General features: G+C 34.8%; 3 protein-coding genes across 12 annotated transcripts in view; 1 reads left to right on the top strand and 2 right to left on the bottom strand.

Moving 5' to 3' along the window:
* Frl (formin-like protein) overlaps positions 1-8,923 on the bottom strand; it is a 31,808-nt gene extending 22,885 nt beyond the window's left edge. For 2 of the 3 annotated variants that reach the window (XM_033346988.2, XM_033346989.2), the window contains exon 1: positions 8,351-8,922. In XM_033346988.2, coding sequence (XP_033202879.1) covers positions 8,351-8,569 — 219 coding nt within the window. In that variant the 5' untranslated portion in view covers positions 8,570-8,922. Of the gene's footprint in view, positions 1-8,350 lie in introns of all 3 variants that reach the window. The other variant, XM_076617206.1, reaches the window with a different exon arrangement.
* A 477-nt stretch (positions 8,924-9,400) lies between these two features.
* On the top strand, positions 9,401-11,891 carry LOC117164146 (uncharacterized). The gene is made up of 2 exons (XM_033347012.2): positions 9,401-9,911; positions 10,009-11,891. The coding sequence occupies exons 1-2, from the start codon at positions 9,501-9,503 to the stop codon at positions 10,495-10,497; spliced, it is 900 nt and encodes a 299-aa protein (XP_033202903.1). The 5' UTR covers positions 9,401-9,500; the 3' UTR covers positions 10,498-11,891.
* A 2,879-nt stretch (positions 11,892-14,770) lies between these two features.
* The window catches only part of LOC117164141 (uncharacterized), a 44,104-nt gene continuing 34,295 nt past the window's right edge, over positions 14,771-24,579 (bottom strand). For 7 of the 8 annotated variants that reach the window (XM_033347005.2, XM_033347006.2, XM_076617207.1 and 4 more), the window contains 3 exons: positions 24,198-24,466; positions 22,202-22,321; positions 14,771-20,452 (listed from right to left, as the gene is read on the bottom strand). In XM_033347005.2, coding sequence (XP_033202896.1) covers positions 20,239-20,452; positions 22,202-22,321; positions 24,198-24,466 — 603 coding nt within the window. In that variant the 3' untranslated portion in view covers positions 14,771-20,238. Of the gene's footprint in view, positions 20,990-22,201; positions 22,322-24,197; positions 24,467-24,579 lie in introns of all 8 variants that reach the window. The other variant, XM_076617211.1, reaches the window with a different exon arrangement.

The raw sequence follows: 24,579 nt of genomic DNA, 5'->3' as shown, positions 1-24,579 counted from the left end.
CCATATGATTACGCCAAATAAAAAATTCACTTTTACCTACAGTTGCTTAAATTTTATTTTGTGAAATTGTTTCTTTCTCATTTTTTATTTGAACTACAAAACTACGATAATTGTAATTGCGTGTGTTTTATAAATTTTTATAGAGTGCAGAAATATGGTTTATAAGATGAACGATGTTAATTTAGGTTTCATTTCAACGTACACCTGGCACAGGTATAAGGACCATCTGATAAAAGGCTCAAACTTTTCAATTGAACGAGTTGTTCCTTTTTCTAACTGTTATATCAAAATAAAAGTCAGAAAATAGAAAAGAACACGGATACGTGATTGTGGGCCAACGAATCGATTATTTTTTCCGATACTCACTGAGACGGAATAAAGATGGTCGCGTGCTTTCTTCGTACAAAACAACCTCAGAATATAAAACGCTCCATGAACGATGAAAACGTGGGATAACTGTGGTAGTAGGATTGTGTCGCAGTGTACACCGGTTAGTGACACACCTAGGATTCTCTGCTGTGGCAGTCGTCCAACTAACAAGCCGACACCCTCACCCACGTTACTGTTGAATAAACCCATGTACGATAATATACATACGTATACGTATAGCCGATAGAGAAGCTGGGAGGAAGATATAAAACGACGATAAAGGGAGGAGACGAGGAGAGAATGTGAAAAGGGACTGGGATGAGCGAGAAAGACGGCAACTACATCTTCTATGTTCAAAAGATGGACCCACTGACTGTCGAACGAGCGAGTAAACTATAAAGGAAAAAATGCCAGTGAAACAGAGGTGCTGACAAGGGTTAAATGAAAGGAGAAAAGAGGAACCTCGCTTTAATTTTATAAAAGTGAAACAAAGAAGAAATGTAGAAAAAGGACGAAGAAGATAGCTGATAATAAATAAAAAGAAAATGGAAAGATATTATCGAAGAGATGAAAAAGAAGAGAAAATATCATAAAAGGTAAAAACAGGATCGAAAGTAAACGCAAACGAAGAAGATAGCGACACGAGGGGAGCTTTCACAGTTACATATGTACAAGTCTCCATGTACATGCACGTATATGCGTATACAAGTACGATTATGCGAAAAAGGGAGTGAGTGCAGTCTAGTTTCTCAGATACATTTTCCAATACACTGAGTTTAGAAAAATTTTGCTTAAACGTAAGTTCCTTACATTTTATTGTACTTTAATATGAAAGCGCAAGATTTAAATTTACATATTAGTAGCAAAGAAATTTCGAAATCATTTAACAGTGACATAAGACAGGAGAACACCTACACGATATGTCTAAGCTTTATGAGAAATTCAAAGAGCAATTGTTCTTCGTCAAGATTGCAAATGCAGAGAAGCTTTCTAACAACGATCGTCTTCCTGCGATTACGGTGCACATCTGCCCTCCTGCTGTATTCTTTATGATATATCGTACGAGCGCGTAATAACACCTACATATGTGCATCAGTCTGATAAGCAATTTATGTTTTGAAAATAAATATACGTAGGACCATCGAATCATTCCAGATCATTAGAAATCCAACATTTTATACGCAATGTATATTAACTGATAAAATAATCGTTGTTTGAATAATCGTCGAGGAAAAAATATCTTGGATGGTATTCATCTACTAAACGAATACCACCTTACTTTCCATGCTTTGCACGCTTTTGCGTATAAATATAAATTTCTCATAAATGCCTGAACATGAACATTCGCATTCTATTTATTAGAGTACATGACGTACAGGAAAGTTTTCGGTAATATGAAAAAAGAGACACTAAACAGAGAACCAACGTGATTCTTTTTCTCATTTGATAGACCAATAACCGCTAGTTCACGGTCAAAGTTTAGGCGCCACCGGCAGCGACGTGTCTCATACGTACTTACATACATACATAAAGAGGTAGAGGAACCTTTATTTATGCTGCAGAAATAGCTCTATTCGCACGTGCACACCATTTGGCCATGGGCCATTTCGTGATGTGTGCTCTGCTACTACTCTCCTTTGTCTACTTTCGCAGAGATGTCAGATGAATGGTGTTAACGGTCTGGTCTCACCTGAGATTCCATACGCACAATACTGCATGTTAGTGTTAGTGTGTTTTAAACTAGATCGACAAGATCGTTAACTCCAAATTATTATTACTCGTAGAACGCTCGATTCTGTAAACTTCGACATTACTCCGAATTATTTCGAATAGATGTTTCTTTGAGATAATTATTCGAAAAGTAATACGAGTAATCGGTTTCATTTTCAATTTTTCTGCAATTGTCTTTGTATAGATACGTTCGATCACGTATATTCACAATCACACTGGAAAAATTAGTTGTACTCTTCAGGAAACTTTCACGTCACGCTTTATAACTCTCTTATGTGAATAACCAGAGTGTAAAGTTTTCTAAAAATAGGGTTATTGTAGCATCGCAAGAAGAACATTTTTTTCTCTCTTTTTTTTCTGATTAACGAGATACAAATTTTATCGTAATAAATATTAGCATCGAGCTACGAATGGGTAATTATACGATAAACGTGCCAGTCAGACGAGTTCTTCCTCGCTTTCATGAAACACGTGATCTCCACACAGTCTCGAGTGGCAGATTGTGTTTCGTATTATGCATACGAAAGTGAAAAGAGTAAACGGACGAGTATTACGACGTTCCAATAATTTTCTTCCTTTCTTGATGTTACTACCTACAATGTGCGGTTCGTTATAACACGCTGCTATTTTACACGCACTTCTTAATGAAACAGGCGATATTAGCATATTGCACGGTTCTACAGTGTACAACTTACACAGTCGAACAAATACAGGTACGATAAAAATTATTCTCAAAATCTAATTCTTCCTTCTGGTTAGGTCTCTTCTTCTACTAAATATCAGACAAATGGAGAAGCTTTTTGGCAAAAAACCTTGTATTTACATATTACATAAGATTTTACGAAAAATCCGGTCCGTGTCAATATGTTTTATTCGTTGGCTGTAAAATAACGTAAAATAACGTTATTCTATATTTTCGTTTCATTCATCAATGAATCGTCTCCTGTCCAATCGTGCCGCCCATCTCGTCACACCTGCATTAGACGATGCAGGAATCGCAAAATCACAAAATTACCGTGTATCGTTTGAACATCCTGTTTGCGTTGTCGGAATGACAATTCGAAGGACATTTGGTCCGCTATGAAAGACGCAGTGGCGGGAGCTACGGAACAGGCGCGAACGTCTCAATCCCGCGACACAGAGACTTGTATATGAATACTACGGTATACGATACGTGTGTATTGTGTATATGGTACATCACGTACGTCGCGTCGGGTATATGCGTACACATACACACACGAGTGCATGTTCGCAAGCAGTCGGCTTAATTCAGCCGTACAAATTGCACAAAGCTGTCTGCCGACGATTCGTGTTAAAAATACGCCGCTGCTGACGCGTTTTCCAGTCTGTCGATAGTGAAAGCATTTCTGCGTCGCTTTCGCGTCTTCCGACGGTTACGTAACCGTAAAAACAATTTTTCCTCTGGATCCGATCTACACTCGATCGATCTCAATCGCGCGTTAATCTTGTCGCTGTCAGGAAACGTTTGGTTCTTATATTTTTATGAATACATAGCTGACAGCGGATGTTTGCGTATTCATGTTTAACGATCCACGATTAATAAATTCTGTACGTTTGTATAAGAATATAAAATTGACCGTCTACGATCTAAAGCAAGTTTAATAAAATTCTACATCTACATTGAAAATACTCAAGAAAATATTTGATATCGTATGTGTTATATAAAACATTTAGAAATGTAGAATATACGTACATATGTTTAGTAAAAAATTAGTATGCCGCATGCATAGCCATCTTAAGCATATAATAAGCGTTGAATATGGTGCCACTGAATATCGAGGTTTATCAATACAGTTAATGGATGATCGACTATTTAAATACTTTTGTGATCTCTGCGAAATATGTACTTATACCTCCTAAATGTCTTGCGATGTAATAACATAAAGGCAGCAACCTGTTCTTAGCGAGTTCTTTAACTTACAAGAGTTAAATTACTGTAGTTAAATATCGGATGTGATTTTTCTGAATGGTCTTAATTTATCGTCGAAGATGGACCCGCATGAGAAGCACTGTTCCAAGACCCCTCTATATATAGAAACGCCGGTTTTATCTTTTCCTGTGGATATTTTCAGACAGAAGGCGGCCCTTTGGACAGTATTGTTTAGCTTCGGAGAGTCGCGTTATCGACGTTGACTTTTTTCACATTTCCGATCCGATTCTTTAGCAAGCGTATAACTGCACTCGAGCGTAGCTAGACGCGTATTCAGCGATTCCATTGATCCTGAGCTACGATCGATGATAGCAACCGATAACGCTTACCGAAAGAAATTGACAAGATTTATCGATCGTTTAACATCAAGTTGCGCGTGTGTTTTTCGTAAAACACCATGAAAGCATCGAAAACCTCGTCACATCCATGTAGTGTCCCATAGCTTAATTCGGCATACGATTGCGAACGTTTAATTACTGTTATTTGATTTGTTTTAAGTCTAAATTGTATAAGTTTTAGCTTTTACGAGTAGAAACAAAATACGTTAAAATTTAGTTGATCTAGATATACTCTACAATCAAGCATGACTGTATAGGTACAATAGGGACTTAAGTTGTCTGAACTGATTACGTTGTCTGAACAATTAATTGTTGTGGTATACTTGGTCGTATAGGATGGCGATAAAAAGGGGCAGAAAGAGAATTTTCACAAGGACCTGTAATGTCTCGGAAGGAAGAAAATACTGGGTGCGAACAATTGACCATTTTGCTTGGCAGAGTTCCAGACGTACTGTCACATTGAGACACAGAAAGCAAAGGAGAGAGATACGTCGCTGTTGCAAGCAGAGCAAAAAAGGAAGAGGATGATGAAGAAAGAGTGGGCGTCGGTCAGCCAGGTTTTGCCTTGGTTGTAAGAATGTCGAGGATTCCCGTGTTCAGCAGGAACCTTACAGGATCGTGCTTCTGCTATCAAGCAACCAGGTACTACGTATCTCCTCTATACGCTAGCAAGTCTACGCTCGATCAGGCTAATCCTTCAGAGATGATGCAGGATCGAGTGCAAGTTGGAAAATTAATTGAACGATTTTACAAATGGTCGACAGCTCGTCCGTGTTTCTGCTCCTCGTGAACAATTTTTGGTTTAACACGCCGATTGATTCAATCTCTTACTTCATAAGCAAAGAAGCATATATCATAGCTTCGAACAAGAGAATGATGAAAAAGCCGAAAAAAGACTGGTGCGGCAATTTGTACGTTGTAATACTTAATTTGCCTTTCACTTTGCTGGCTCGTAGCTGCACGTTCGATAGATTGGCATTGCCCAAACAACTCCGAACTATTCAAGAATGTACGCTAATAAAAATACGTACTCCTAATTACTATTGAATCTGTCGAAAAGTTGTTCTACAATTTCGTTTAATACGATATGATATTAATACCGTAAAGAGAGTAATTTTTGGTAAATATTGTTGGTACCTCGGGAAGTTTAAACACAGTTTAAATATAGAAGTTCGAGGACTGCAGCGCAATTAATAAGAAAAAAAGATAAGAGTTAGAAAGATACTGCAGACCTGAATATTCTAAAGCAGATAGAATCTGTAATCGCGGTGCGAGCAGCAAGTAGAACAGAGGTTACAGGGAGTATATACTTATATTGAATTTCCGCTCCTAGAATGGGAGACACGGATAGACCAAGGAAAACTTTCGCGTGGCCCTGGAACGATTCTCGTGAGTCAAACCGCAGTTTCTACACGATGCACGACTAACTACCGATGACTCATGGACAAGCATCTATAATGGAACGAAATCCCACGATTATTTTAAGCAACATTATCAAACTATCAAAAGATCGTTAGCATCGCAACATCGTGTAGATATGAAATTTCTCATTATATTTTCTAGCGAACGGCAGCGGAGTATCATTTTATTCATCTACCACCAGATTGTTTCTAATGAAATCGTGATACATAATTTCAAAGCGGTATCAACGTATTTTTTGCTGAACAAGTGATTTATTATTTCATTGGATCGTTGCGAAATACGAAATAAATTTCGCGAAATGGAATTATTGTATTTTAGATCACAAATTCGACATTTAAAATTTATTAAATATAGAGATAATCTAAGAATCACCGACGATGTTATTGTATCAGCAATGGGAAATGTCATCCTTCTTAAATGTATCAATGAAATATCCAATTCGTGAATTGAGCATTCGTACAATAGAGCATAGTATAAAACATATTATGTATAAGTGATCGAACGAATACAACGAAAGGCATTTATAATATCAAAATCGTCGAGATATATTATCGATATTAAGAAGTAAAATCTCCGAGGTTAAATGCCAAGATGACGAGACTACTAGACATATAGAAAGATAGCGAATCGGATGACCGCGAACCGTAAAGGGGTCTCTTTGTTTATGGTATGTTCGTAGTCGTTGCGATGGTCGTTCCGATGCACAATCGAATCTTATTTGGTGAGAGCCGCTTCTACGTAGGCGTGCATCTTTTTACTCTTTCTCATTTGTACATCTCTCTTTCGCGCCGTATGAACTTTTGCCTTCGAGCTCTCGACATTTCATACCAACGAAAAAATCAGTGGCTCTCGCGTAAGCAATAAATTTTAACAGCAGAGAATAGTAATATGCCTTTGAAGAGATTACACAACAACCCGACTACCCTAACAATAAATTGCTGGAAAAACGTATTTAACGATAGAGAAAATATTTCTCTTTCCATTTCTACAATAAGCCAACTCGCTCTCTCGCTGTAATTCTCATTCTATCATTTTAAAGTCGAATTTAACTGCAATGCAGATACACATAGCTGGGAGAACCACTGTCATAAGTTCACTCGAGTTCAAGTATTAGTAGCTATATATTACGGGCCACACGTGTTGATACCGATCAGCATGTTACTTATATTACACCTCGAGGATAGTAAAGATAAAAATGATTCTGCTGTTCTTACGTCAACGTAGTACGCATAGAAAGTATGCGCAAAGCACGTCAGACTCAACCCAGATCTGTCCAACTTCTTTTATCCCTTTTCATCTACTTACTGTATTTATTAGTTACAGTAGTTCATTGAAAACTTTTATGTATATGGATATAAAACATTTCTACGCGACTGCCATGGCAAGTGTTAGAAGTGGTCTGACTGGATACCGAGCTTTATTAATGTAGTAATTGACTGCTTAAATTCTTCTATGATATATGCGAGATACGCTCTTGCATTAAATATCTTGTAATTTCTATCTACATATTTAAATTTCTTTTCAACTACGCCAATATAATCACGACAGTCGAGTATCATATTAAAGAAATTAGAAAATGTTTCGTATAACACACATAATATATTCGTAGAAGTGTTCGAATACTCTTGTTAGTTAATGCTTATATACGTTTACGTATGGAGGGACTTGAGATGTCTATTATCGTAAACTAGACAATTCGAGAGTCAGTGAGCCACATCACACGTTTTATAGTCGATCAAAGTAATTCAATTAATATCCTATTACATCCGAGCGTTCACGCACGTCGACGCAAATGGAACTTGTATAGTGTTTCGAAAGACAGCTCGGCGAGCGTCGTTTGTATGCACACCGACGTATATTTCTCTGAATTATCGAATACATTTGTGCATCTTAACGAATACGGACAATACTATCTTTAGAAATAAAAGAAACGTAAACATAACAACTGTTCAAGAATAACTGCATCTGTCTTCTGTGAAAGACGTTTCTTATAAATAACATGATTAATTTCAAGAATTATATTTAGAGCAGCGTATATTCTATGAAAATGATTGAAAACGAAACGAAATAACAATCAAATTGTAATTTTTTTAGGAGATCGTGTGTCGTTAAGAACATTATATCAATACGTCTATACTATGCAATGATAATATCGTTTCTCTATCGAATTCAGAAGCCAAACTCTGATCAACTCTGTACATTGAAAAATACCGGAACGTGATGACGTTAGAAATATTTCTCATCTGCTTACGAGAAACCCTTGGAATTTTAGTTACTTTTTTCAAGAAGTTGGACACTAATTCTGTATACAGACGACAAAATTCCAAGATTTACGAAAGGTGGAGTTGGACCGGAATAGATTCTGAGAAACTAAAAAATACCAGCATTGGTATTGACAGTTCTGCGATTTTATCGCAGAATGATTCATTCGAAGCTATCGAATCTAATCCACGAGACACGCGTTCGATACGAAACCTAGGGGCTCTAAAAGGATCTGAAAAAAAAGGAGAAGCATACATATAGCTAGTGTTTGACTCACCAGCACTTTGGTAAAGCGCCTTTCGAGTTCCATAGCGTCGGGCATCGGTTGCCTTGGCGCGCCACGGACGCTGCCACTCCGTGCGTGTGGTCCACCCAAACTTCCCATGCCGAGGCTAGGTTGACAGGATTGAAGAGGCGTGCCGCCCTTGATACCACCGATAAACACCTCACGCACACCGCCATCGCTTTCGCCGGTACGGCTCTGCACGATCCCCATTGTTTTCACAGTCGTGGCCTAATATATCCTCCGGTGTTTTCGCACGCGAAAATCGTGACACACGGCAACGGTGGTGGCCAGTACTGTCACACCACGAGAAACGTCAACAATGATGATCGCGGCAGTGCATCCTCGCTCGAATGTAAATCACTTTTCTCTGTATTACGAGAGACGTCGATACGTGAACGACTCGAACCGGTCCGCGCCGGGTCGTGCAACAGGTATCAAGCCGTCCATTGTGGATAGAAACTCTCACGAACGTGCGCGAACTAAAGCATGACCTAACACTCCTCTGCCTACACTAGACGAAGCATTCGCTGCATCTGCGGCAGTCTTCCTACTCTCTGACACCACCATCTGACAACGCCATTGGCCATTACACATGCGTCGTGTCTCGCAGTCGTGCCACCTGTGTCGGCGCGAGAATTTCTGGTAGAATTGTATTATGCGGTTGGTAACCGTGATGTTGTTGATTATTTCGTCGCAGATGGAAGCACATACTACCTGATTGTAAAGAAAACTGAGAAGTTAGGAATATATTTTCGCAGAAATTATTTGTTATTAATAATAGAAATAATTGAAATCGTGTAAATTAATTTAGAAAGTTGGATAAAATTAAGCATGAACGAAAAGTGAAAAAATCTTTTTAAGTACGATAATGCAATGGAGTAGCGATATAAATTTTTTAACGATATATTTCAATTAATTATGATTAAATGATATGAGAGAAAATATTAATAGCGAAATTCAAATAAAATTTGAAAATTATATTGCATATGTTAAATTTAGACTATCGATAGATCGATGTTTAACATCCGCCATTTTGCCGATAGATCGATTGGTCATTTAGCGTCTCTTAGAGTAAATAATATGGTGGTGTTTTAGTATATTGTTTTATAGGGAACATTATTTGTAAATATTTGTAGATTCTATGGAACAGCAGTATAGTATAAATAAGAATTTCAAAATGAGAAAGTCTCCTCTAAGTACGCCAAGTGGCAGTAAAGAAAAACAGAGTTATAATTGGAAATCAAATGGCTATAAAAATAGGACAGGTTATAGTTATCATAAAAGTGATAGTTATCAGTGTACTTCGTCAAATAGTGGTCAAAGATATTCTGGAAATGATTTTATTCCATTAAATAATAGTACACCAATACCAGAATATAAAAAGCTCAATAATAATTGGCATGGTTCTGGAGGTCATAATCATCGTAATTCAGGTAGTGGTGGATTTAACCATTACCGGAACAATTATCATTCAACCCCAAAGTTAAATTTCAATAATTCATACTCTCCTTATAAGCTCTCTGGTAAACAACTCTTCTATGGTCAAAAAAAGGTAATTAGGAATAATAAATACAAGTAAATAGAATTTCAATAATCGCTTCTATGCTTACTAAGCTGTAGTGATTAACAAGTATCGTTTTTATATTTAGAGTTTCCAAAATGATAAGCATAGACAGAGCGACATATCACGTTATATAGATATGAAATCTTTTTTGGAAGATCCTTGGGCAGAATTAACAAAGAAGTTAACGAAAGATAAAGAAACAAATGGGGATGAATCACCTAAAGTTGAATTGTCATCATCGTCGCAATTAGCTTATGTAGATACTGAATCGTATTCTGAATCTAAATCTATATCAAGCATTGACAATTCTTGCTTTAGCCCAGAATCCAAGAGTAAATCTTCTATAGATGCAAAATTGGGATTGGATGATACAGATATTAGTAATGTATCAAGAACAGGGAGTTCAATAGATTTAAAACTTGACAGTGTTAGATTTAGTCAAGAATCAAAAAATGACAGCGTTTGCAATAATAATGATGATAGTGTTAATGAAGGCATTCTCAATGAAAATAATGTTAATAATATTAATGATATTTGTTCATCGAAGATAAATATTAGTCAAGATCTCAAATAACAGTGACAAAGAATAAAATGCGCTTAAGAGGAATAATAATTCTTTGGTTTGGAGCATGATACATTTCATATTGTACATATGGATGTATAATATAACAATTCAATTATATATAGATATTATCTAAATCTATGAAACGTCAGTTTCAGATTTTTTGAATAATATTCTGGTATATAGTTAAAAAAAAAGAAGAAATTAACGTTTTAGTAATGTGAACTCTTTTTCCGGTTTGAAAATAGGTCTATCGCAGAAGCATATCTATATGCAAAATACAATGTATTGAAATTATCTTTTAAATTATATTTTCACAAAAAGGCTGTGAAAAAAAGAATGAATGTAGTTTATGTGAAAAAAAAATTATACATGTGCAATTCTTTAGTGTATACTAAAAAGGAAGTACATATGGGACATGAGGGAACATTAAACACCAATTTCTCAGTAATAGATTAAGTCAGGAAGAACATTCGAAGACATAGCGAACAAGCTAGAGTATGAATTAGACTTATAAATTGATTTTAAATTTACCAAATCTAAGCAATTAGTAATTATGTAAAAGAATGCTTGCATCGCTGAACATTTTTGGATGACGACTATCAATCGATTTGAATTTGTTGAGCTACATATATGTCTATTAGCACTTCTTCTCACAACAAAACCGAAATATAAAAAGGATTAAGAATGTTGTAACATGCATGTAGTAACTGCAGTGCATTATACAGAAATGTAGAAATAAATAACCATAAATCATGTGCAGACATATATGACAGTGATCTTAAATCTTTAGTTATGTCAATATATGACATATATGACATTGATCTTAAATCTTTAGTTATGTCAATATATGACATATATGACATTGATCTTAAATCTTTAGTTATGTCAATAACAATGAGTTTATACATATTGTATTATTTTTAATTTAAAACATAATCAGTCGTTTATTTTTGTTAAAATTCTTTAAGTAGCAAATTAACATACACTTTAATTGCATTTTGGATTAAAGAGAACCTACTAACATGAGATATAAAAATATGTATAAAATTAAAACAATGAAGTGATAGGGTATTAAATTTGTACAATTGTTATCATACAAAAAGAAAAATACACAAAAAATTGCTTATTTCTGTACTTTATACATTTTTATAGCATGTTTTAACGAGCAATGAAGCATAGAAGGTGACAAAGGTGTCCTATATGTTTGATTAACATGCTAACATAATGTACAAATGATGATCTGGTACAAAAATTTACATAATTTAAGAAATTCCTGTTTATTTCTCCAAATTGTGATTTTACATGATTGTGCAAAGGAGGTAATTGATGTCAAACAGATTAATTGTATGAATAATCTGTATAATTGAAAATTGTACATAAATATACTTAAATTATATAAATAATAGTAATTATCTACTTCTTTCTGTTACTATTTTTATTTGTCAGTGTAGATAATACAAAAATGAATCGGTTTTTTCTCATGACTATAACCGTTTGTTTTTAATGAATTTATGACATTTAACGATAACCACGGAGATAAAAGAAACTTTGATAATTAATCCAATCGAACGACCTTAGATCTCTAATCTTGTAGTATTGAAGGTAATGTTGTAATACAATGGCAAGTAAGATCGTGTAGGTGTATGAATAATTGATCGTGTATCGAAGTAATCAATATGAACTATATATTTCTTAGCATTTAAGTTTTTGCTCCGCTTTTTAGAGCTTATTTTTTACTTTCTCATGTAACAAAATACTTTATCATTGATAAAAATAAATTGCAATATGTTATATCAAATTAGTACCGTATGTAGCTTCTTGAAATGAAAGTAGAGAAATTATGACGAGACCTCAAAATGTTTGCATTTATAATTAACGTAGATAGACACCGTTGTTGTTTAAATGATATTACAATTGCATTGTACATGAATGCAGTATAGTGTATGAACAAAGCCTTCACGAAGAAAAGACCTTTTACATTTGTACTTATTTTTTTATTTTTACTTCGAAAAGAGTTATAGTTTGATGCAGTTCTTAGAATCATAGTGTATATCTGTACAACTTTATGTGACTTGATGTTATTTACGTGGTTTATAGTGCATGTTGCGTGGATATGAACTTATGTAGAACACAGACATATCAGTGACCTTGAATGTTTATCACAATTTAACATTGTTTATTTTCACGGCAATTTACATTATTTTATCAAATGATAAAATTTTGCAAGATTGATTTTCCTACTGAATACCGATTAGTTTCTAAATATTAGCATTAATTTATTATAATACTTATTCTGTTCAAGCATATCCTGCAAAGATGTAAGGGAATGAAATAATATCAGTTATGTTAAGTATTTATAAATTTTATATTTTCTTCATATTTTGCTTTTAATTGCCACAAATCAGTACAGTACGCATAACAGAATTTATCTGACAGAAAGGGTATGCTCGCTCATTTATCTACAAGAAGAGGAATTGATTACAAAGATTTAAAGATAGGGCCCGTTCTTCCATTCCTTTAATCTACATTATTCCATTGCAACTTTGTAGTATATTTTATTTAACATTCCTCTCTTTCTTTTTTTGTGCACAACAATAATGTAAATTACAATGATCTCTTCGAATTATCGAATATTTCGATAATTAATTGTTCAGCAGTAGATTAAAATTAAACAATTGTTGTAACGAGATACAAGCTTTTCTTTTCAATTATTTCAATTATTATTCGATATATGATATGTTTACGAATGAAATTTCTTTGAACGATAGAAGAAAAATTGAAAATTGAAATATTGATCATTTTCAAAGGACTTACAAATGGTATTTAATCAGCATATTGTTTCCTAATTTGTACACTAAATTGTACAACTGCTCTTTCTTAAATTTATATACTATAAAAAATGATCGATATAAAAAAAATTTACCATATTAATAGTACTCTAATATAAATTATAATATTTCTCATTAGTATTCGTTGGTATTCACGTAGATTATATAAAAGTCACAATTTCTGGTTTCGTATTCAAATAAGGATCTAATATATATGTCGGAGAAGGGTCAGGAATAAGGTTGTGGGCGTTTGATGAATCTTCATTGGAATCGGCCATCGTCGTGTTATAACGAAGGTACGGTCTGTTAATACGAGTATGGATGCTACCGACTCGACAATCAACCGCGGCGGTTGGACACTCGCGATACTAGCGATGTTGGTCTTAGGTTCAATAACGAATCCGCGGTCAACGGGATGATAGATGTACGTGCTCACAAAAATCTAAGTCGGACTCTTTGCGAAAACGTGGAATATCCACCGAGCGTACAAACTCTAAGTAACTCGCTAATACGACCTCACGAGAGAATGACTCTCCGTCGCGATGATGCTGCAGAGGAAAACTATGGTGGGGTGTGTCTGAGGACACGAGATCATCGGATTCGTCGAGGATAGCCTTCGTTCAGAAGGTGAGGGAATTTGGCGTTGCTGCTAATTGGTTAATCTCCATATCGGTGGTTAGAAAAAGATGCTAGCCGTCCTCGAGGGAAAGTTGCTAGTGGGAGACGCCGTTCGTTGAAAAATAGGTTTCTCCTATCTTCCCGTAGCTGGGACAAAGACTGTTTGTTCGAAGGACTTTAGTCAATTAAATCCTAAGATTTATGACGGGTCCTCAGACTAGCTGAACATGTACTCCGGAGACGCATCGACATCTGGCAATCATCTTGCTCGAAGAATAGGGTCTGCGTATGGCGAGCCACGGGTCAGAAACCGTTGGAATGTTTACTGTCGCGTGCCGCCAGAAATATTTCTTTTAAGAAGAGCTATAGAATTACTCCATACCTTTGTTAGGCAAAGCGTTCATCCCGTGACCGCGGCTACGTTCGGCGACTGGCTGTCGCCTCGAGCCCAAGCTCATTATCACAACTCGCGAACAATTACAATCGGATTGAATAACTACAATTGTTTAATTACAGCTATAGTAGACTCTAGATTACAATATTGCGGGATTATCAAAAATTCCAAAGGCTCCGGTGTTCTTTTCATCTCCGACATATATAATATAAAGTTCTTCAATATAATTTAATAGACGATGTAACCGTAAAAGTATCCGACTATGAAATCAATATTTAATATTTCAACAGTTATTCAAGGATTTTTGTTAGTAAAATTATACCTATATATGTTTAATAAATATAATATAATTGAAATTAAGATATATGAAAGGGTCATACGTTTTGGTTTTTCATTCATTGTACCGCATCAGTTTATTTTTTAATCTACTAAGAAACGGAAATCTTATATATTAATAACTTTATTAAAAACTTATGTTTACGTGATTATAAATAACATATTAAGGAGTTCCAATTTTTGCGAATTCTTCGCAGCTCAGCTATCTTGTAGTAAATAGTACATGATATATTTTCATGCAATTAAACTATATAATAAAATTCAATTTTCCCAACGTTCTCTTATTGGCGATAATATTGGTCATCGTCGTAGACATGAACTTTTGCAAATACTCCTATTTTCATGACAATTTCCTCTCTTTCCCACGTGAGTTTGCAAATAATAAATAGGAAACTTGCGCAACACGTACAAGCCTCGTCGATCAAATGATCGTTTAATATAGCATTGATCTGCTTTAGATCAACATGATCAGAATTCTAATCTAAGTACATATATGTATATATATACAGAGATACTACAGTCGCTTTAAAACACGCGTCTGCCACCATTTTTTTCTTTTTTTTTTTTCAAAAATTGCTTAATTCGGGATTTCTTAAAACTGACCCTTTGTAAGAGAATATGAACTCTTCTTTACTTACTTGGTCTCTTTGTTTAAAGCTATGATTATTAAATATTGGAGGTAATTGATTCTTTCTCTGTCTGACACAGGTCTCATGCTGTTATGTGATTTCATAGTTAGTCCAATAGTTATACCATGGATTCTTACGTAAAGAGATTTACAATATTTAATATTGATCTTTACTTAGTAATTTCACGGTGTATATTTTCGTTGTATTTTTGGACATTTTTCAGTATAACATGTAAAATATATAACTAGCATAAACGGAAAATAATTCTGAAATATAAAAACTATAAAACATTGATTTTAAACGTTATAAGTAACATGTTTCTTATAACTAGTAAATTTTCAAAATTGACAATTCATTTCATTTGGTGAATGCCGATTTCAAATGAATTATGTTCACAACATTCTTGAAACGTACAATACTTTGTACCTTTTTATCAAAATAATGTAATCGTATGCAATCTAATAAACATGAAATCTTTCATGGGAACTTTATATCGTTTAATTCTTATGGTAGTCGGCATATTTATGAAATGTACCGTATTACTGGTTCGTTGTTTCTGCGCAATCAACAAGATAATTAATTAAACAGTCTTTTCAGACTAATCAACAGTGTATTTCAGCATGAGCCCTGCTTTACTTATAATACAATTCGCATTTAAGAATTCTTTCGCAAAGATCGCACGTTCTTGTGCATTTAAGAATAAAAATAATATTATCCTTTATATCAGATTATTGATTATATCTTTCACTACGAGGTACGTACGATCATAGAAGATATTCATAGATACATACATTATACATATATGTATATAAGTCTTCGTTGACTATTAGTCATTGGTTCTAAACTTTTGTTATACATATTATCGCTTAGTTTCTTATTCGATAATTTTCGAGCTTCGTATTTGCTCGCAACTTCTTCCTCTTTCGATACTAGAAGAAAAAATCGTACTGAAAAACAATTTGCTCTTTCCTCTCACCCGTATTGTTATCGAATAAAGAATTAAGCGTAATTTCCTGACTTCATTCATATATAACGAAATTAAAAAAATCGCTCGTATTTCGATTCTGATTGTGTCGTAACACGCTTTAAGTTATTATGAATATTTACATAGGTGTTCTCGAAGGAAGGTACACGAGCATAGCAGTGCTCGTGTCGGATCATTGAGCGAAAAAAGTTAGAAGATACAAGAACCGTGGTGATCGTAAGAAGAGTTAAGGTTACATTATCGATTTGCTTTCATAGGTGCCATAATATGTCATCTATAGATACGTACATTGTATATTAGTCATCTACTTAAAGCTAGGTGTCCATTTGAGAGTAAAACTATAGCGAGCTGCTCTCGAGAGTATCTCTCGCAAATGGATACCGCGTTGAGAATGTTTCAACCCTCTGAGAGTGGTCGCGTGATCGCTCGCTCTCAAGTGGAAACAAAATATGTATAAGTTCGATTAATACGTGCGACAGCATTCGTAGTTGGGCACTTGCAGCGAAGAAACTAAGGATACTATAGGTAATGCGCGACTACGCCGAGTGTCGTATGTTTCTATAGTCGAAATTACAATTACGCAGTGAAAATTACAGCGATAAACGCGACGCGGAAACATAAAACAGCGCAAGTAGAAAAATATTCGCGATTCAAGTTCAAACAAATTTTGTTATTTAGCATGGAAATATTTTCCATTGGTTTTGAAATTATAAATTAGATTGAATATTTTCGAAGATATTAGCAATTACGAAATTATTCTTACATAAAGCTGTTTTACGGCAAAGGCGATGCAGAGATATGATTTTTGTTATATTTACAGACTCCGTTATTTTTATCTCGCATGTTCGTGTATCGTAGAAATCGAATTTTACAATGTGCAACTCTTTGCTTGTTTTTAAAAATAATTTGTTATTCGGTTGGTCGTTTATGTTCATTATTACTAATAATAATACCATGTATAAACTGTACAATTTATGATATTTTACTGAATATATTGGTAAAAGTAGAAATGAAGCGGCATTATGTGTTACTCTGAGTAGATTAGAATTGAAAATGTTAATCGACAAATCGTAAATAATAATTTAGAAAGGATACATCATTAGGTTGGTTGGAAGAAAGGTGGCTGATCGATATTGACGTATTTAGGTATAATCTTAAAAAAAAAATTTATTACGATTCATGCACCGTTTTATTTCATTGCCAATAAAGAAAATTAATATATGTAAATCAAATGAAACGCAATATAAAGAAAATTGACGAATAACCAAGAGATATTCAAAAATAATGCTAATCACTTTGTTGTTGTATCTTTATAACTATTTATTGGTCCCCGAATTTGACAATATTGTTTTCTATCGGTATAATTAAAACGAATAAGTTATCGTATACTAAAGTAAGCTTCTTACGTAAACAAGATCACAAGATTCGTACATTTTAAACGAAGATTTAAAAGATACTAATCAATATGCAAACATAATGTTCTCCTTACGCGTACAAGTCACAAGTATTTTAATGTTACAAAAATTGAATGTCAGGCTGAAGAAATCATGGCCCCCTTTTTATCATACTGATTGGTCCGAAAATACCTTGTGTAATAAACAATAAAATACTTCAATTAAATTTCCTACGAACCTAATGGATAAGTTCTTGATTTTCGATGTTCAAGATAATACGGGCAAGTACTTGAATCTGTCGCACATATTTCACAATCTGTCGTTGCTGAGTAAGAATGGATTTCGATAATCGGTAATAATCGTGCAAACTTCAAACTTTCCCTTCGTTTTTATTCTATTGCTCCGATTATTCGTTCATATCCGATAAAACTCAGATTTCGATTTTACAAAACAGAAGACCAAGCGAACAAGTTAGAATAAGAAAGGTACCTGAAGTTCATGAGAATTATTTCGAAAAGTTATACTTATTACACATTACGTTCGTTTTAACGTAAATCGGTACGCGTGTAAAATACACGCATTATTCATAATTAATTTTAACTTGGAAAATTATTCATTTAGAGGAAAAGAAAGTTTAGGAATTTGCACATTTATTTAACATTCGGGCTGCAGAAATGTATCTTCGCTAGGTCGTTGCTTAAGTTTTACTAAACGGAAAGACGAACGGTTCACGTAACGTTATACTTGAGGTCATTATATGCTCTCTAATAGGATGTGTAATATTGACTCTGCTCGATCTTTTTTTTTTTTTTGAACACTGATAAAAATAAGATTCTCTTAAACTACGGGAATTCGAATATAGAGTGTTATGTTTGTCGTGAGACGCACGTGATTAATTGCAAGAGTATAATTCTAAATATCTCGTTTACACTTTTATCACAATGATATACATATTTTACTCCGAGAATTTCAATTCGAACGTGTATATCAATTGTTTTTAGATATGTAAAACTTCATTATATCGATATACGAAATTGGAAACTTACAACTTTCGGATTCCCATCTTTTTCGCTACCTTTCTTCCTAATTATTAACTAATATGTAAAGAAATCGAAGAAATCCTCCGTTCATATCAAATGTAACGTAATAAAATACTTATATAATTAATATCTTGAATTTTCTTTTATATCCTTTGGTGTATTGTCCCTACCATTTTTCTTTCTTAAACGCTTCAGATGTCAGTCATATTTTACTTAATATTTTCATCATATCATTCACATGTATTCTTAGCATACACGTTTAATCCAAACGATAATACGGTAAAATAACGATAAAAATTCGTAAAATCTCGTTAACGAGATAACAAAACGCATCATCTTCTAAAATATCGAGTTTATACGACTCTTATACGGCGCCTGAATGTTTTGATATCTGTGATCGATAGATTACGTAATATTAATTTTGCGTAAAAGACGTCTGCAAATAACACTGTTTTGGTACGTTGCACCGTGCTGTGAATCGTTTTACATCGATTGCCAGTTAACAAGGCCGCACGGATGTATGTGAAAAGGAAAGTAGGCAGATACAATGCCGTACGGCAGGCCACATTAATATGTCACATGAAACATTTACTACATCATAGAACGGGATATCTTGGAATAAATATCGATTTATCGCATACGAATCAACATTTAAAATGATTAGGGGCAAAGAATGTGTATTTAGAAAGAGAGAGAGAGAGAGTTTCTGATTTTAAGCGAAACCTTGCAGACTAATCATCTACGCAATTGATATTGTACGATGAATTTTTCATCTCGCCACGTTGTTCGTAATTACTTTCAACACGTATCCGAGTCGATTCAAAACGGAATCTCAATCTGAATTTCCTTAAAATTTCAAGCTTTTTAATTTCCGATATCGCGAATTTCAATCCATGTAAATTAGATTAAAAATTGCTCTGCAGAATGCAATTCAAAGGTAATACGTGCATGATGAAATTTTATCTCCGATATGTGCGCAAAGCCGCATAATCCGTATCACGGATAGCGATCGATAACGCTTCGCGGTAGAACATCTCGTTTCGAGTTTGCATGTAAAACTGCGAGATTTGAATATTATCGGCGGCAATCGATAGAATATCCTAGCGGAACATTTTATTTCGAGTTTACTGTCGTGTAATCAACAACTTTGTTTCGAGCTTTCGTGTAGAAAACCTTTTCTCTCTGGATTTTTCATCGTAGCTTCCGCTTGGAGCATTTTAATTTTGCACATTTTAATTTGCCGTACATTTTATCTCTCGTTTCACGTTTTTAAAATCGTAGTTACAAAGATTCCGATTTGAACTTATTACGAATAAAAGAGAATTTCGTTTCCAGCCATTAACATCGTACAATTGAGAACATTAAGAACATTACGAACAATTATTTCTGTGCGATTGAAAATTTGTCTTTCAGTTTACCTTTCTAAAATCGATGCGCGACTCGATTTTTCAAATCACACAAAGTAATGCGATCAGCATGTAGGATCATACGAGGAGCTCTTTCAAGAAGTCCTCGGCAAGCAAGTCCTACAAATAATCGTCCACTCGGTCGTTTTCGTCTGGTGGACTAGGCTCGCTGACGCTAAGTATAGGCAGACCAAAGTGTTGCACCTCGATGCTCGATTCGGGCGTATGTCTTGAGTAGTCGCAGCTCTTTGAGTGCCGTTCGATCCCGGCACGTCGATGGTAATGATGATAACGGGGTAAGCGAGCGTCGGCATCGCCAGATCGCCGAAAACACCTGCGGATTTTACCGAATACGTGGACTTAATCGATCGAACGATTTATTTACACGTCGCCTTTCGCTCGACGCAAATAACACAAATTAACAGCAGAATTCGGGAAAATAATGTTTCGTCACTCTTGCAATCTTATTTTGCATTAAGATCGAGTAAATCGTTTTCAAATAATTTTCTATCTTATCGATTCGATCCTTAAAGTTTCACAATGTAAATGTCCGATCTTAATCAACAGAGTAATTTAAAAAAACAAAAGATCATATGGTGTTATTGAATTTCCTATAGGTGGACGTACAAAGAACATACGCAAGTCGAATTTACTGCCTTTTTCTTTTTTTTTTTTAACAGAACGATATGCTCCCTAACGCTTTCTAACTATTTATGCCAAAAAATTATTAGTTTAGGAAATCCTTTAGCGTGAATATCACGAAGTTGTACTCAATTTCTTCTGGAAGACGTCCACTTATCAACTAGACGAAACGAATGTCGTTTCCAAATTATTGGATTGGCGTATTCAATTTCCATCGAGATCACCGGATCTGAAACCATCAGATTTGTTTTTTGTGAGAATATTTGAAAAACAGAATCTATTAAAAAGAATATTTGACAAAAACTACTATGAATGACTTGAAGCAAAGGATTCCGCGAGAATCCAATGACCCTTTAATTTTACCGCTTACGTTAATGTATCTACATAATCTACGGACACATGAAAAATGTAGCTTTAAGTATCGATTTTAACGTTGCATTACTGATTATTACTGCGCAATATCGAAATTAACTCTTTCGCAATGTTGTTCGAGAAAGACGATCGAGTCGCCGAATATTAATGTTTATTCGCTATAGAATTTTGAAAGTACATGTATATTAAAAAAGAAAAGAGAAAAAAACACATGAAATCAATAAACAAATAATTGACTTTTAAATCGTTCATTCTAAATTGTTTGTTATTTTATTACATTGTCGAAGGGTTAAACCATCAAGTTTTTTTGGCATAAATAGCTTCATAGTATTATAGCTTGGGTATCTCATATACATTTTTGCATATTGCGTGCATTGTCTTAGTATCTCGCGCCTCTAAATTTTTCATAAATTCGTAAAAGTCCATCAATTCTTTTACAATATTCATACAGCGTCACCTTATCTTTTCAAGTAAATAGGATCTCGTAATGATAGATCTTTATTAGCGAAGTTCTTATCTCTTTACCGAAATTACATTTTTCATCGATGCCGCTTGACGGACGATAAATAGTCTGCGGTATGTTATATCTTAGTGTGACCCTGAATGTTAACTTGGCGTGTGACCAAGTTTCGAGGGTGGTCTTTAAGGGTGAAAGATATTTGTAGGATGAGGCGACGTCAATTGCCACGACACGTATATTTAACGTTGTGGTGTGAGTTGGTACCAGACTGGAGATAAAAATATCGTGGGTCTCTTATGAGTTCACACGTGAATGCATTTAATATAACAGGCGGTAGATTTCGTTGTACTTGAACGTCAAATTTAACAAACGATCCGAACATCGATATTTTATCTTTCATTATATTACAAAATTCATATCATTTCTTATATTAGCCATTATTATTGGCTTCTAAGATATGTCAGTTACGTTATACGTACGTATAGATTGCATTATAATTTCACAAACTCCAAGAATCAGTTCGACGTCGGTGATTCGATCGAAAGGGGTGGTGTTATTCGGGTGAAATATTTTACGTATTTAGCGCCAAGTATAAAAGAGATTGCTTACCGCTCATCCATGGAAGCAGGTTGTCGTATAGGACACCGGACGTATTCGTGACTTCCGCCAGCTCGCCATCCGCCGAAACGTCGACCAACGAACGACGATGAAGACGTTATTGGAGAATCCCTGAAACATTTATTGCAATTTTGTTTAATAATTCATTCGCAAGTTTGTCACTTTTTTTTTCATTCTTACTTCCTAACGTTTCATTTTCATTCTTATTTCCGGCAACGAGGAATATCCTTGACAAACTTCGTTTGTCCTTGACTCAATTTCTACCCTGATTTCGCAAGAGCTACGTGGTAATTACTTTTATATAAAATTCTTAATCTCTTTCAGCATTCTTTACGTCCTCGTAACGGTACTATGTTTTAATTAAAAAAACGAACGAAATAAAAGAATATTTCATGACGATTGTACTCGTTCTGAGACAGCCTGGTACAGCATCTCCTGTTTCTGTTTTAGCGTGTTTTATGTATTGTATAAAGCTGGAAAGTTGAAAGTGTGGAAGGAACGCAGGTCTGATTGGTCATAGTGCAATAAGCCGTCCTTCTCGCACAATCATTTTTATTGAATTTTTTATATCTCTGTTGCACCTTTTTCATGTCCTCTCATAATCTACTACAGCAGACGATGCAAGCGGAACAGCGTCGACCCTCATGTAACACGCAAACAATACGTATGCACGCTGTATTCCAACGGTACCATATTAATCTATTACCGTGAAATGAATTGCATAAGAAAGATCTCGGGTGGTTTACGTAATAATCATGGATATATACGCGGCGTAATGTTATCATTCTTCGGGTTTAATATACTTATATAAGAGATTTTTCAATTAAGCTTCTATAAAAAAAAACATGTTGTAACATTTCGAGTGACCCGGACAACAGATTTATAAAGGGGTTTTTTTTTTTAAGAGAGAAGGTTCTTGTTTCTTGTAAAGCGAATTTACATTTGCGTGCTGGATATTTGTTGCAAAAAATTGATAAGCAAAGTCAATTGCTTAAATGCGAATGTTAATGTTCGTTGCAACAATTTACCGCTCTCTGAAAAGTGGACAACCTAAAGACACGTATCTTTGAATTATTCACAAGTGTTCTTAAGTGTTGCACACTTTTTATTCACACAACGGTACATTTCGTGCTCCGTGTTATTTCAAAGTCCAAAAGAATTTGCACCTGTGCGGAATTTAAGATATGCTCGCGACGCAAAGTAACTGACAACTGTAATAAAATTGTCTTTTCGGAGTTGTCGATTTAGCGAGAAGAGATATGAGACGTTCGTTTCAGCTTCGTGTAAAATTATCATGTATGATCGTGAAAAATGCGCACACAAAACCGACTGATTCACGCACAGTGTCTGGAATAAGGTACAAACTAAGATAAGACGAAGATAGGTGGTGAAACATTACAAACAAACGAAAAGTAAAAGTCTGCTTTTGAATAAATCTTCCTCATTGATTATTCAATATTTTCAACTGCTTCTGGACCAATGAAAAGAAGAGAAACGAGAAAAAGATCCGTTTCATACCGTGAATTTTAGTAAATTTGCGTAAGAAAGGAAATGTACTATCATTAACATGAATTTCCAACTTGAAGTTTGCTACTTAAAAGTTTGTTAAGGTGAAATAATAAACAAACTTTGATGCACACATAATTCATCCACAAACTTCCTTACTTGCGTACAACTCTCGTTTACGATAGAAATGTAACAATCTGTTTTCGCTAGAGTAGTAATGCCGTATGCAGACTGTCTCATATTGATCTAACCAGTTATCTTGAATAATATAGCACACAGAAACTACAGAAAAATGTTTCAGATAAATATTATCAAAAAGTATATGATGCTCTTTTAAAAAATTCAAAAAACTAACGAACTCGGGAAAAGTCGATAAGAAGTTATTATTAATTGTCACGATTAAGAACTTTCGTAAGACGATGCAAAAATGTAACAATTCCACGTAGGATTACATTTATGTATCTACTACGAATGAAATTACCTTGAAGACTGTAATTGATGATTCGGGTCGAGCAACGAAACGTCTGGATTATCCTTTGGACAACTCTCGAGGCTACTCTGCCTCTTTGATTCGGAATCCTCGCACTTCTCCTCTAGTGTTGATCTCAGGAAGGATTCTTTATCACCGTCGATGCCTTCCTCTTTCGAATTTCGTTGATCTTGTCGATTCGTCGACGCAAGTGGTAAATTATCTGCACTGCGAACCTTCCGGCACAATTTCGACGTTGAACCGTGCCGTCTTAAAAATTCCTGCAAAAAGCGGAACCGCATTGCAGAGAGGATTGGGAATACCGCTCGTTTCTAAACTTTCTTTCTCGCTTGCGTCACTCGTCGGAGATCTACATGCATTTTCCTGTCCCTGA

Source organism: Bombus vancouverensis, chromosome 3 (genome assembly GCF_051014615.1).
Source record: "Bombus vancouverensis nearcticus chromosome 3, iyBomVanc1_principal, whole genome shotgun sequence".
Lineage (NCBI taxonomy): Eukaryota > Metazoa > Arthropoda > Insecta > Hymenoptera > Apidae > Bombus > Bombus vancouverensis.
This window is presented reverse-complemented; position numbering and strand designations above follow the sequence as displayed.